Source organism: Phalaenopsis equestris, unplaced genomic scaffold (genome assembly GCF_001263595.1).
Source record: "Phalaenopsis equestris unplaced genomic scaffold, ASM126359v1 Scaffold000289, whole genome shotgun sequence".
Taxonomy (NCBI): Eukaryota; Viridiplantae; Streptophyta; class Magnoliopsida; order Asparagales; family Orchidaceae; genus Phalaenopsis; species Phalaenopsis equestris.
Window position 1 is genome coordinate 63,736 of NW_018164731.1, and position 13,922 is coordinate 77,657.

General features: G+C 36.3%; 1 protein-coding gene across 1 annotated transcript; it reads left to right on the forward strand.

Moving 5' to 3' along the window:
- Positions 1-2,259: 2,259 nt before the first annotated feature.
- On the forward strand, positions 2,260-13,798 carry LOC110025119 (caffeoylshikimate esterase-like). Its single transcript, XM_020725405.1, has 7 exons — positions 2,260-2,649; positions 10,386-10,415; positions 11,004-11,130; positions 11,220-11,366; positions 12,275-12,405; positions 12,502-12,639; positions 13,587-13,798. Exons 1-7 carry the CDS (start codon positions 2,512-2,514, stop codon positions 13,767-13,769), a joined length of 894 nt encoding a protein of 297 aa, XP_020581064.1. The 5' UTR covers positions 2,260-2,511; the 3' UTR covers positions 13,770-13,798.
- Positions 13,799-13,922: the final 124 nt, after the last annotated feature.

Below are 13,922 nucleotides of genomic sequence, written 5' to 3' on the forward strand. Positions count from 1 at the left end.
CTACATTTCTATCTCCCAAATCTTTCATATCACATAAAAAATACCTCTATTTTAACTTTTTAAAAATGAGACACATAGATAGATTTGTAAATACTTAGAATTAAGTGGAGCTTATGAAAATCTTTTTAAAATAAAATGTCTCTTGTATGTTTGGAATCTTGAGAGATGTTTTTGTATTTAGACCCTTGCTTGCACAAATCTCAAAGCTTAATTAATTATGGAGATTATGTTTACAATTGGTCAATTTTACTATAAATATTTTATGACATGATAATTATTTTCTAAATAATTTTTGACAAATTTCCTTAGTCTAATTTTGTCTATTTATGTTTTATATCTTTCTATGTAAGCAATTGTAGCCAATCACAGTTGTAATTAACTTATTTTTCATTAAAAATATTAGAATTTTATCTTAAAATCTTTGCCTAATTGCATGCACCTGAATGAAGCTCATTTTCAAGTAGGATTTATTGCTATCATTTTAATTTCTTTTATTCATTAGAAGATGGATTAAACTAAGCTACTTATTTTAACCTTTTAAGGTTAAAACTTTAGGCATTATGAATTTGTTAGATTTGAGTGATTTTCAAATATATTATGAATTGCAACCTGAGTCGCCAACCGCTGTTGTTGCCCATCACGGGCCACCGACCACAACCACTACGACCCATCTTTTGTTTCCTTTCGCTAGCTGTCGTCAACATCACTGTCGTATTTTACATTAATTTCATTTTTCTTATAAAAAAAACATATAAACTCTTGCGTATATTATGCACCAAAGCAAAAAACCCTAAATTATTTCAAATACAATGCATTTCAATTACGCTGCTTTCATTTTACATTGCATTCCCGTGTCAGCAAACCAAACGACCTACAAATAGATTGGAAGGTAGAGCATTCTATTCTTGTAGAAAGAAAGCTTTGCAAGAGGTATTTTACTTGTCTTTTCGATTTGTTTCATGCAATTATTCTTGTAATTTCTTTGCCTTGTCCTAAGGATTAGGAGTTGATGATGATTGAAAGTCTTTTTTAGGTCATAAGTTTGATGTTTTCTTAATATACATAAAATGTGATTGCAAATCTCAGGGTATTAAGTAAAATAAGAAGCAATTTATAGTTCTTACATGCTTACTATCAAAATAAACAACAAGTCTAAGATGTCTCAATTTTGAGGTCTTTAAGATACTTAAATGATGAATTGATGTTTATGATCAAACAAATTAGCACGAGCATACATATTTAAAATCTTAATATTTTTTCTATAATTATAAAATCATACTCTAAAAAGGTTCGAGTCAAACATCAATTTTCACATGCTCACCTCGTATTTAAAATCTTAATATTTTTTCTATAATTATAAAGCCATACTCTAAAAAGCTTAGAGTCAAACATTAATTTTCACATGTTGACCACAATTTGAACCAAGAGATAAACTTCAATTTTCAATATGTCGTCTTACCAATACTTTAAAATGGGAATTTCACTTTTATATGTTTAAATAGGGGTGTTGTTAAATAGGGGGGTTGTTTATGTGATATGAAAGATTTGATTGGTATAAATGTAAAAATTAAAATTTTGATGTTAGGTTTGTAAATACATTGGAATTGGGTGTTGGGTATGTAAATGCCCCATGAAAAACAAGATTGCATCCCATTGGAATTGGGTGTTGGGTATGTAAATGCCCCATAAAAAAAAAAAAATGCATCTAATTAAATGATTAGGTATTTCTAAAGTAAATGAATTTTCATTATTTTAGATATTTAAAATACATATATTTTAAAATCATCCATTAAAATGAGCAATGACTATTAATGATTTCTCTTGTCACCCTATGTATAGAGACTGTAAAGCTCCCACCATCGAATGAGCCAAGCCATGCATAATCCAAACAGGATCGATTGACCGAACCATACAAACTAAACTGAGTCAACCGAGCTTTCCCCATCGATCCAAAATCAACTAAACATAACTGACCGAGCACAAGACAACCAAACGTCAAACCAATACTTACAAAATAGCATAAATACCTTAATATGAAACCTTTCATCTAGAAGCAAAAATGCAAAATAATATTTGTACTGCCTACCTTTTAAATAAGAGAAATATTTTATGAAAGTAATGTTAGTCACGCTATTTATTATTATATATTTTCTCCTCTTTCTCTTCTTACTTTATATTCTTATAAATAAAGCAGGATCAAGCTATCATTATTTAAAAGTTTATTATCCCTCTCTTTCACGTGCGTCCTCATCGGACCGTTGGTTGATATCAATCATATTCATCTCGTTCGTCGCTCGCTCGGCTTTCCCTAAGCTTCCGTGTCTTCGTAGCCCTCTCCCTTCTCCCCATACTTTCTCTGCCAGAGCTCTAGCAGCCATAAATGGAGCCTTTTCACCGTCCCCTGCGCCGTTGAGACCTTCTTGTGGTCCAAAGATCACACCTTGGCGTAGTTCTTTATTAACCTCAAGCTTTTAGGGTTCGGAAAGGAGCACAGGAGGAGATATAGGGTGAATGACGAGATGGGAAGGAGTAGACGAAAATCTGGAGAAGATGGTAATCACGGCGAATCTGGATCATGCGGCCGACCGTCGCCTGATTCGTGAAGCTTTCAAGGACTTTCAGCTCGGAATAGATCACTGCCTCTTCAAGGTCTCTCTTGTTCTCTCTGTTTTTGCAAGTTTTTTGATGGGGTTTATGACAACTTTTCTCCTCTGTGTATTGCTGCATTTCTGTGCTTGTTTCTGTAATTATGGTGATAGTCGATGATATTTTTTAGCTCTGGAATAAGTATCCTAAACGGCATTGTAAAAGATTTCTTCTTTTGTCTTGTTATCTTCGTCTGTCTTTTGTTAGCTTCTGCAGCATATTGATCTTAGAGCTCAACAATGGCGGACGATGAATTGGATGTCACTAAAGTATGAGTTTAAGCAATTCACTACTTATATTTGGCATAAATTTCCAAATTTTAGAAGTGGGGGCGGCCTCCGTCTAGCAACCACAGAAATGAACTTGGCTACTAGACTAGTGAAAGGAGGAGTTGCGGGGATGAATCAAAATTTTTTGTGCTCCTAAGGAACCAATCCCCCAATAAAAATTGAGTTTTTTTAAGTTCTGATGAGGATCACTAAGCAACTTGCCGCACTACAAAATGAGTCAAGAGAACATCAAATCCTTTAGGATATCATAGATGATCTCATTAAAAAGTGCCTCGTTCGCTATAGTTTGATTCCATACGCTGCACCGCACTTTCTGTTTCTAAAAAAAAAACATCACTTGGCAGCGTATCTATAGCATAGCAATTAACTAAACCACAAAAAATATTGGTTTTTGATGCCGCAGTTCAATAAAATGTTAGACAAACTAGTTGACATTATTATCCAAGTTGGTCCTCCGGAATTGGCACGATCAATTTTATATTTATGTTGATGATGAATCGAAGACAATAAGACATCATTTAAGATTCATGATGGACTTCATGAATGGAGGATGATCTGGTATCTTAAAGCGCTCAATGAACGAGTTTCTAAAACTATTTCTTGGATAAATTTGCATGATTTATTTTGAAGATATCTTAGTTTTTCAGTTGCCCGTTGACGATGCATGTGCATAAACTCAAATTAATCCTTATGGTCTGGAAGATAATAAATTGTATCTTAACCTGCCAAAACATTAGTCTATTATTGTTCAAAAATCTTGAAAATACTAATTATTATATTTCATATTTGTTATAACTATATTAAATACTAATTATTATATTTTATATTTGTTATAACTATATTTTCAGAGGGTTATAAATTATATGAGGGATCTTGGGAATTTTATTTATTTTTCTCCTTAAATTAAAGAGATTAGCTGTCTCTTATATTTTTTTATTATTTCTTTCATTTTCTAATGTATTCTGTTTTTATTGTTTTTCTTATCAGTAAGTCTTGTAATGAGTATTTATACCTCTCCTTTCATCAATAAGATTAAGTCCTCTCATATCTTTTCATGATATCAGAGACATACCAATCTTTTCGGTATGACGACTTCTTCTTCCTCCTCCTAAGAAATATTCTCCGCCTCATCTATCCCAGTTCCAACCGGAATCAATGACACTTACTCCCTCATCACTGACCACAAACTCAACGGCCAAAACTACTTTCAGTGGTCTCAATTCGTCATGATGTTCATCTGCGGCAGAGACAATAACGATTATATCACCGGTGATGTCGTCGTTCCGACCAAGGATGACCCAAAATTCCGGACATGGAATGCAGAAAACCACATGGTCATGTCGTGGTTAATCAATTTCATGACCAATGACATCGACAAAAATTTTCTTCTCTACGACACGTCTCTACGACACGGTCAGGAGTATTTGGATGCTGTTCGAGAGACATATTCTCACTCAGATAAAACATCCAAGTTCTTAGAGATCGGGTCAATCCTCCACGGTCTTCGCCAATGTGATCAATCTGTGACTCAGTATTTTAATGTTCTCTCATGTTATTGGCAGTAGGTTGACATGTATGAGGTTTAATGTCTGGTCATGCATTACGGACTCCAACTTATACCGTCAGATCAATGAGCAAAAAAGAACATTCAAATTTCTTCTCGGCCTCAACAACTCTCTCGATCATGTCTGCTCTCGTGTATTAAGCTTCAAACCACTACCGAGCATTCGCGAGGTCTTCTCCGAGGTTCGCCTCGAAGAAAGTCGCCAGAAAGTCATGCTTGGGCCTATCTCCATCTTGCCCAATCTCTCCGTTGACGTCTTCGCCTTTGCAACTCGAGTTCCTTCGTCTTGACACAACGATAACCCATCACGCAAAGGCCGCCCCTGGTGCGACCATTGCCGCAAACCAGACCATAATAAAGACACGTGTTGGGTGCTTCATGAAAAGCCAGTCGATTAAAAGCCTCGGTCTGAACGCGCTCTCAGTGCCAACAACGCCGTCGCTGTTGATGACCTTCATGCACCAGCGCCAAGTCCATTCAACAAAGAACAACTAGATTTGTTGTACAAATTGATTGGCAAACCACCTAATCTGGCTGTTCCCGACCCCATCACCGGCCTGCTCGCGCATCAGGGTACATTCTACCATGCCTTCACAGTCAATCAAGGATCCCTCGGTCAGTGGATCATCGATTCCGGCGCTTCTCATCACATGACTGGCGATGCCTCCCTTTTCAATAACTATATGTCGTGCGGAGACAACTCCATCCGCGTTGCCAATAGCTCTGTCTCCAAAGTCACCGGCTTTGGTTCCGTGCGCATCACCCAAAACATTCTACTCAGGTCTGTGCTTTATGTTCCTATTTTAAATTGTAATTTAATATCCATCAGAAAGTTGACTAGTGATGTGAGGTGTATTGTTAAATTTTTTCCTACCATGTGTGAATTTCAGGATGCGAACTCGGGGACGACGATTGTCTGCTGAGATGTGATCAGGTCTCTACGTCATCAACAGTACTTCACCACCACGACCTCGCTACAGACATTTGTCTACTCATCATCCTGTCTTCAATTCTAGTGTCAATAAATATTCTGAGATCATGTTATGGTATTTTTGTCTCGGCCATCCAAATTTTATGTATCTTGCAAAAATATTTTCAAATTTATTTATCAATAAAGATGTTCGTTCTTTTCGATATGAATTTTGTCAACTTGTCAAACACACTCGCATGTCATTTCCACGTATTAGTTACATTTCTTCTCGGCCCTTTGCATTCATTCACAGCGATATCTGAGGCCCATCCCGTGTTACAACCCTTACCGAGACTCGGTAGTTTGTCTCATTTATTGATGATCACACTCGACTAACGTAGTTAATCGCCAACCAAAAAACCTGCCACTTTCTCGAGGTGACCCGCTGCCTCATGTTTTCCTCTAATGTGCCTAAGGTTTTTTGGGGCGACGTTGTATCCACTGCAGCCTACCTCATCAATAGGATGCCTTCTCGGGTCCTCAAATTTTAAAGTCCAGTCAAACTTCTTCTTAAATCATTTCCCCTCAAACACACTCGCATGTCATTTCCACGTGTTAGTTACATTTCTTCTCGGCCCTTTGCATTCATTCACAGCGATATCTGAGGCCCATCCCGTGTTACAACCCTTACCGAGACTCGGTAGTTTGTCTCATTTATTGATGATCACACTCGACTAACGTAGTTATTTCTTATGAAAAATACATCTGTAGTCGGTCACATATTTGAACAATTTTACTCAATGATCTAAACACAATTCCAAACCTCCATCCAGGCACTCAAGACTGATAATGCAAAAGAGTGCTTCGCTTCCGCCCTCGACTCTTATCTCTCCTCTAAAGGTCCCCTCCATCTCAGTTCTTGCGTCGACACTCCTAAAAAAATGGGATCGTCAAACACAAGAACTACCACCTTCTCGAGGTGACCCGCTGCCTTATGTTTTCCTCTAATGTGCCTAAGGTTTTTTGGGGCGACGTTGTATCCACTACAGCCTACCTCATCAATAGGATGCCTTCTCGGGTCCTCAAATTTTAAAGTCCAGTCAAACTTCTTCTTAAATCATTTCCCCTCACCAAGGCAATTACTCAAAATCTAGCTACCAAAGTATTTGGTTGCTTCTCCTTTGTTCACATTCATTCACACAATCACAGCAAACTTGACCCCAAATCTACTAAATGTATTTTTCCTCGGCTCCTCGCCTCTTCAAAAAATGTATAAGTGCTACTCTCCTCTCACAAGAAAAACCTACAACATTATGGATGTCACCTTCTTTGAAAATCAACCTTACTACCCCAATTCTAATATTCAGGCAGAGACTTTAAGGGAATATCAGTCTTGGGAGGACAACAAGTTCATACCACCACACATCAAATTCTTGTCCCTTGAACCGAACTCATTATCTCACGACTCGGATTCAGTAAGTTCATCCAACTCACGTGAAAATGTCCCAACAATCAGTCTCTGTCTAGTCCTCAAGTGTCCAACTCGCACATAGATCACCCAACACAACCCCACTCCAAGCGTCAGAGCCTAATCCAACCCCTATAGAAATCCACTCAAGTACGAACACACTTGAGCAAGAATCTACTATACCTATGATTAATGACTCCGACATTCCAATTGCTTCAAGGAAATGTGTTAGGTCCATCCGTCCTCAACTCAGGTTCGAACACACGATGCATCCGATCTCCAACTTTGTGTCATATAAAAGACTATCTTCAGTTTATTGAGTCTATGTCACTGCATTCGACAATACACAAGTCCCAAACACGATTGATGAAACTCTCAAACAACCGGGGTAGAAAGCTGTCATTAATGAGGAGGTAAGAGCCTTACAAAAGAATGATACATATACTGTTTCAGACTTGCCAAAGGGAAAGAAAAGGATCGACTGCAAATGGATCTTCAAAGTCAAATACAAGACAAATGGTATAATTGAGAGATTCAAAGCACGTCTCGTAGCAAAATATTTTTCCCAATCCTACGGTATTGATTGCCAAGAAACCTTTGCCCCCTGTGACCAAACTTAACACCATCAGAATCCTTCTCTCACTTGCGGCAAATAGAAACTGGCGGCTACATCAACTCGACGTGAAAAATGCTTTCCTAAATGACGATTTGGAAGAAAAAGTTTACATGGAAGCACTTCCCGGACTAGAAACATCATTTCCAAGCAACAAAGTCTGCAAACTCCAAAAATCATTGTATGACCTCAAACAATCTAAACAATCAAACAATCTCCCTGAGCATGGTTCGATAGATTTGCAAAATCAGTGACAAAACACGGGTATACTCAGTGTCCAGCAGATCACACTTTCTTCGTGAAAACCTCTCCTGAAAAGAAAATTGCAATTCTAATCGTATACGTCTACGATATCATCCTCACTGGAAATCACGAAGAAGAACTCACAAATCTGAAGCTTTTCTCACTCGGGAATTCAAAAAACTCACAAATCTGACAAAGCTTCTCACTCGAGAATTCGAAATCAAAGACCTCGGAAACCCAAAGTTCTTTTTCGGCATGGAACTAGCTCGATCAAAATGTGGAATATTTGCTTGACAACGAAAATATACATTGGACATGTTGAAGGAAACAAGTATGCTCTGTTGCAAATCCGTCGATACTCCAATGGATCCGTACAAGAAGACCGACACTGAGAAAAATAACGCACATGTGGATAGGGGGAGATATCAGCGACTCGTGGGACCACTCATCTATCTTTCACACACACGACCCGATATTGATTTTTCTGTTAATGTTGTTAGCCAATTCATGAATAACCCTACGGAAGAACACATGAATGCAGTCTACAGAATCTTGAGATACCTCAAGATGACTCCAGACAAAGGGCTGCTATTTCAAAGGAATAAGGATCGGGGTATATAAGTGTATTCAGACGCAGACTGGGCAGGGGATGTCTCAGACCGACGATCAACTTCCTGGCTATTGCACTTATGTTTGGGGAAATCTAGTTACTTCGAGAAGCAAAAAGTAATCTGTGGTATCAAGAAGCAGCGTTGAAGTTGAATTCAGAGCTCTTGCACTCAGGATCTGCGAAGGAATGTGGATTCAAAGAATAATCAGCGAACTCGGAATGCTAACTGAAAAAACTGTCAAATTATAATGCAACAACCAGACAGCCATCAGCATTGCAAAGAATCCAGTAAACCATGACAGAACGAAACACATCGAGATCGATCGACACTTCATCTCAGAAAGCATTGAGAGAGAGGAGTCGTCGAACTTGCATACATTCCTTCCCGACATCAAACAGCAGATATCCTCACTAAGTCTATCCCAAAACTCAACTTTGAAGAATTATGTAACAAGTTAGGCATATACAATCTGTACAACCCAACTTGAGGGGGATTGTTGAAAGATCTTGAAAATACTAATTATTATATTCCATATTTGTTATAACTCTATATTTAGAGGGTTATAAATTATATGAGGAATTTTGGGAATCTCTATTTATTTCTCCTTAAATTAGAGAGATTAGTTGTCTCTTATATTTTGTTATTATTCTTTTCCTTTTCTATTGTATTCTGTTTTTATTGTTTTCCTTACCAGTAAGTCTTGTAATTAGTATTTATATCCCTCATTTCATCAATAAAATTAAGTTCTCTCATATCTTTTCAATTATCCTACATTTGCACTTTCTGGGCTTTATTGTTCGCTATGAAGGTATCAAGGTGGACCCTCAGAGATTCTAGGCTATTTAGTCCTAGCCCATTTTTGCTCCATTCACGGACATCTGGAGCTTCCATGGCCTTGCCAATTTCTATCAACTACTCATTCACGATAGGAACATCTCCAATTATTAATTGTCTGAACTAGAAATCCTTCTTGTGGAATGATGGACAACAAGTAAGATTCAATGCAATTAAGGAGAAACTCTACTCTGTGCCTGTTCGGGCATTCGTAATTGATAACCCGTTTTAAGTTGAGATAGTTGTTTCAGCTATTGGGATTGGCGCTGCCTTGTCTCAAAAATGGTACGCTAATAGAATTCTTCAGTTAGAAGTTGAGTCCAACAAGACAAAGATGGTTGATTTACTAGCAAGAACTTTATACCATCGTTTGAGCACTAAAACAATGGTGCCATTATTCATTCCAAGAATCCGCCTTAGTCATCGATCACCAATTTCCTGAAAGAATTTGAACCATAAGCATGCATGCTGAGTTGTGTACCTTCAGAAGTTTTCATTTGATTTTAAGCATAAACCAGTAGTTATAATTAGGGATGTGCATTGTTGATTTGGGTGTTTTGGGTTATGAATTAGCTAATCCAATTAGATTTAGTTGTAAAATTCAGAACATCATGCCGATGAAGCTATTTTTCAAACCAGATTAAATTGAATTGAACTTTAATTTGGTCAATTTGATTTGGATTTAGATGAACCAAAATATAGTTAGTTATAATTTAGACATGTGGAATAAATAATGTGAATGTTGATCTTTATGTGTTCTTCTTAGTGATGATTTATGAGCCTTATTGATTTAATATTTACCTAAATTATTAGTTAGTTATAATTTAGACATTAACCAGTAGTTAATTATAATTTAGACATTTCGACTAATTGTTGGGACAATCTGAGTTCACCTACAACTCTATTGCCATCCAATTTATTGGAAGGAACTCCCTTTCAACTTTGCTCCCACCTTTAACAACAAGACCTTTACACATCACCCTCCAAATGGTAGTGTTATGCAACTCATTAAACTCGGTCCAAGTTCTCGAAAAATGAGCCAACTAATGCAACTCATTATAACTCATCAAAAATCTATTTCACAACCTTTTCCGTTTCCGCTTGTTGCTGCATTACTTTTACTTATTTATGCAAATATAATGATATTAGTTAGTACTCAATATTGTTTAGCTCGTGGCTAATGTTCTTTCTCTGATTTTCTTGCAGGCAGAATATGAAGGGATAAAAATGAAGGAGGTAATGAATTCACTTAATCCATCACTTGTTATTATAGTCTTTTGTCTTGTCTTCTAACTCCATTGTGGCTATGGCTCCTGGCCTTCTTACTCTATATTAATTCTGAATAAAGCTGATCAACCCAACTTAGTATTTTTGTCTTTTAGTCTCTGTTTTTGCTGAAACACATTTTTTTTTTTGCTAAGATATGAAAAGTGTAAGAGTTATCTGGTGAACACTTGAAGTTCATTTCTGAATCATATACTCATTGCTGTTCCGGAACTTGATTCATCCAACGGTTTCTTGACCGTTCATTCCATAATTTTGTAGGGGGATTTACATACATGCCACCCAATTCCAATGTATTTACATATCTAGTTCCTAAACTTTGCTTTTTTTTATAATATATCGCCCAAATCTTTCATATTACAAAAAAATTACCACCATTTTTAAATTTTTAAAAAGTGAAGTACTCCTTTTCAAGCATATGCAAGGTGGGGTTTAGGTGTTAGATAGGCAAATACATAATAATTGAGCGGTATGCATGTAAATTTTTCAATTTTGTATCTTTCCGATTGTGGCGACCCTGTTTTCGAATCATTGTGACAGTCCTATGAGGTGAATTCAAGAGGTTTGGAAATATTCACCAAACGCTGGCTTCCGGGGAATCATCGAGTGAAGGCACTCGTGTTTTTCTGCCATGGTTATGGAGACACATGCACATTTTTCGTTGAAGGTATTCGTGTTCTTGAACTCCTCCCATCGTTCTGGTATATGTGGAATGTTCCTGGGCTTGGCTTAATGAGCATGTTCGCCTTTATGTAGGTATAGCCAAAAAGATAGCCTCAGCTGGCTATGGATTTTTTGCTATGGATTATCCGGGCTTCGGTCTTTCGGAAGGATTACATGGCTATATCCCAAGCTTTGATGATCTTGTTCATGATGTGGTTGAGCATTTCTCCAAAATTAAAGGTATTTGTTTTTTTTTTTTATGAAGATTTACATGCACACCCTACTCAATTCTCATCTATTTACATATCTAACTGCTAAACTTCAATTTTTACATAAATGCCGCATCACGCATGTAAGAAAAGGTGTATTTCACTTTTTAAAAGTTAAAATAGTAATGTTTTTTATGAGATATGATAGATTTGGATAGTATGAATGGGAAAGGCAAAATTTAGTTGTTAGATATGTAAATACATAAGAATTGGTTGGTATATGTGTCAATGCTTGCTAGCAGCAGCAGTTTTACTTGGTGTTTTTTGTTTTTTACACTTGTTGAAAGAAACCTGTGTTCTGAACCAAATAAAAATGAATCAAACTCCATCGTGAAAACACTTGCTAAGTTCGTGAAAACACTTGCTAAGTTTGGTTTGGTTTTTTGTCTCATTAGTGTGATTAAACCATACATATCATTAGTTAAACTTGTGGGGCATTTACATTCATACCATCCGGTGCTTATGTTTTTACATATTTAACACCTTAACATTTGCTTTTTAGATTTATGCCACCCAAAATTTTCATATCACATGAAAAAGACAACTTTTTTAAGTTTAAAAAAGTGAAATACACATTATCATGCACAGGAAAGGTGGTATGTGAGTGTCTGTGTGTCTGTGTCTATATATATTCTAAATTCTATATCCTTGAACATCTTATAAGATAGATTCATCAATTAGTGAGATTTCTTGATGATTATGTTTATCATTGTTTGATTTTTCTAATATTTAGCCACATAAAATTTAAATTAAGAGGAGTAACTTTTCCTTTCAGTGAATATGAATTCAACTTTACTGAAAATCACTGCAAAAGATGTTTAATTACTATATTATCAATATGGGTAATCACTTTCTTGTTATGTTGTTCATGTGGATCAGAGAACCCTGAATTTAAAGGTATTCCGAGCTTCTTATTCGGCCAATCGATGGGTGGAGCGGTCGCCTTGAAGGTTCATCTTAAACAACCTCAGTCGTGGGATGGCGCAATTCTACTCGCTCCAATGTGTAAGGTAGTCGGATTTGTTTGAGCAATAATGGTATTATTACTTTGTTCCATATGCCTTTGTTTTTCGATCGGTAAACTTCGTGGCAATTGTTTTCGTTAGATATCGGATGATGTGCTTCCTCCTTGGCCAATGGTGCATCTTCTAATCATTTTGGCAAAAGTATTTCCCAAAGAGAAGTTAGTGCCTCAGAAGGATTTAGCAGAGATGGCATTCAAGGATTTGAAAAAGAGGGAACAGGTTTTTTTTTTTATTAAGAGATCTTTGGCAATACTTATATATTAGAAAATACCATCCAATTCTTATATTTCTACATGTCTATGGCTCAAATTTTGTCTTTTTTTGCACTTATACCAACCAAATCTTTCATACCACATAATAAATATCACTATTTTAACTTTTAGAAAGCGAAATACACCTTTTTCATGCATAAGAAAGGTGGCATGCATGAATTGAAATTAGGTGCTATATGGAAATACATATGAATTGCGTGTTATGTATGCAATTCTTCCTTTTTTTGGGACCTTTTCATGCATGGGTAAGGTGGCATGTATGTAAAAATTGATGGTTGGGTGTTAGATGACTAAATATATGAGAATTGGTGGTATGCATGTAAATCTTCTTTTTTTACAATACTACCACCCAATTCTTATTTTTTTAGATTTATAGCATCTAAATGTTATTTTTTACATTTATACCACCCAAATCTATCATATCACGTAAAAAATAACACTATTTTTAACTTTTAAAAAGTGAAATACGTCTTTCCATGCATAGTTAAGATGACATGTATATAAAAATTGAAGTTTAGATAGTAGATATGTAAATACATAAGAATTGAGTGATACCTAGTTCTTATGTTTTTTACACGTCACCTAAATTTTGCTTCTTACATTTATACCATCCAAATCTTTCATGTAACATAAAAAGAAACACAATTTTAACTTTTGAAAAGTGAAATACAGCCGTCTGTCATTCATAGGTAAGGTGGCATAAAAGTGAAATACAGCCGTCTGTCATTCATAGGTAACGTGGCATGTATGTAAAAATTGAAGTGTATGTGTTAGATCTGTAAATGTATAAGAATCGAGTGGTATGCATGTAAACTTCCCTTTTTTTGTGATGTTGCTGTGCCTGACATTGAAAGTTCCATCATGCTTATTAAAACATTGCTACTTGTTATGCAGACTTCCTATAATGTCATTGCTTACAAAGGCAAACCTCGCTTGAGGACGGCTGTCGAGATGCTCCAGACGACAGAGGAAATAGAACGTCGGCTTGAAGAAGTACGTGATTTACTTTCCATTAAAGTTCTGTTTTTCATTAAAGAATTTTTTGTCGAAATGAATTCTAGAATGGAGAGGAATTGATTTAAATTCATGTGGATAGTTTACTTCCAAATTTTCATAGTTGATTAGGCCAAATCTATTGGTTCTTGAGCTTATTCGTGTTGTGGAACAGAAGGGATGAATACTAGGGGTGTAAACAAGCTGAGCTTAAGCAAGCTCAGTGTTTGTTCGTGT

Excerpts from the sequence above, each read along its gene's own strand:
- LOC110025119 (XM_020725405.1), top strand. The coding sequence starts at position 2,512 with ATGACGAGATGGGAAGGAGTAGACGAAAATCTGGAGAAGATGGTAATC. Across the intron at positions 11,367-12,274 it reads GCATTTCTCCAAAATTAAAG|AGAACCCTGAATTTAAAGGT; the intron begins GTATTTGTTTTT and ends CATGTGGATCAG. Across the intron at positions 12,640-13,586 it reads ATTTGAAAAAGAGGGAACAG|ACTTCCTATAATGTCATTGC; the intron begins GTTTTTTTTTTT and ends CTTGTTATGCAG.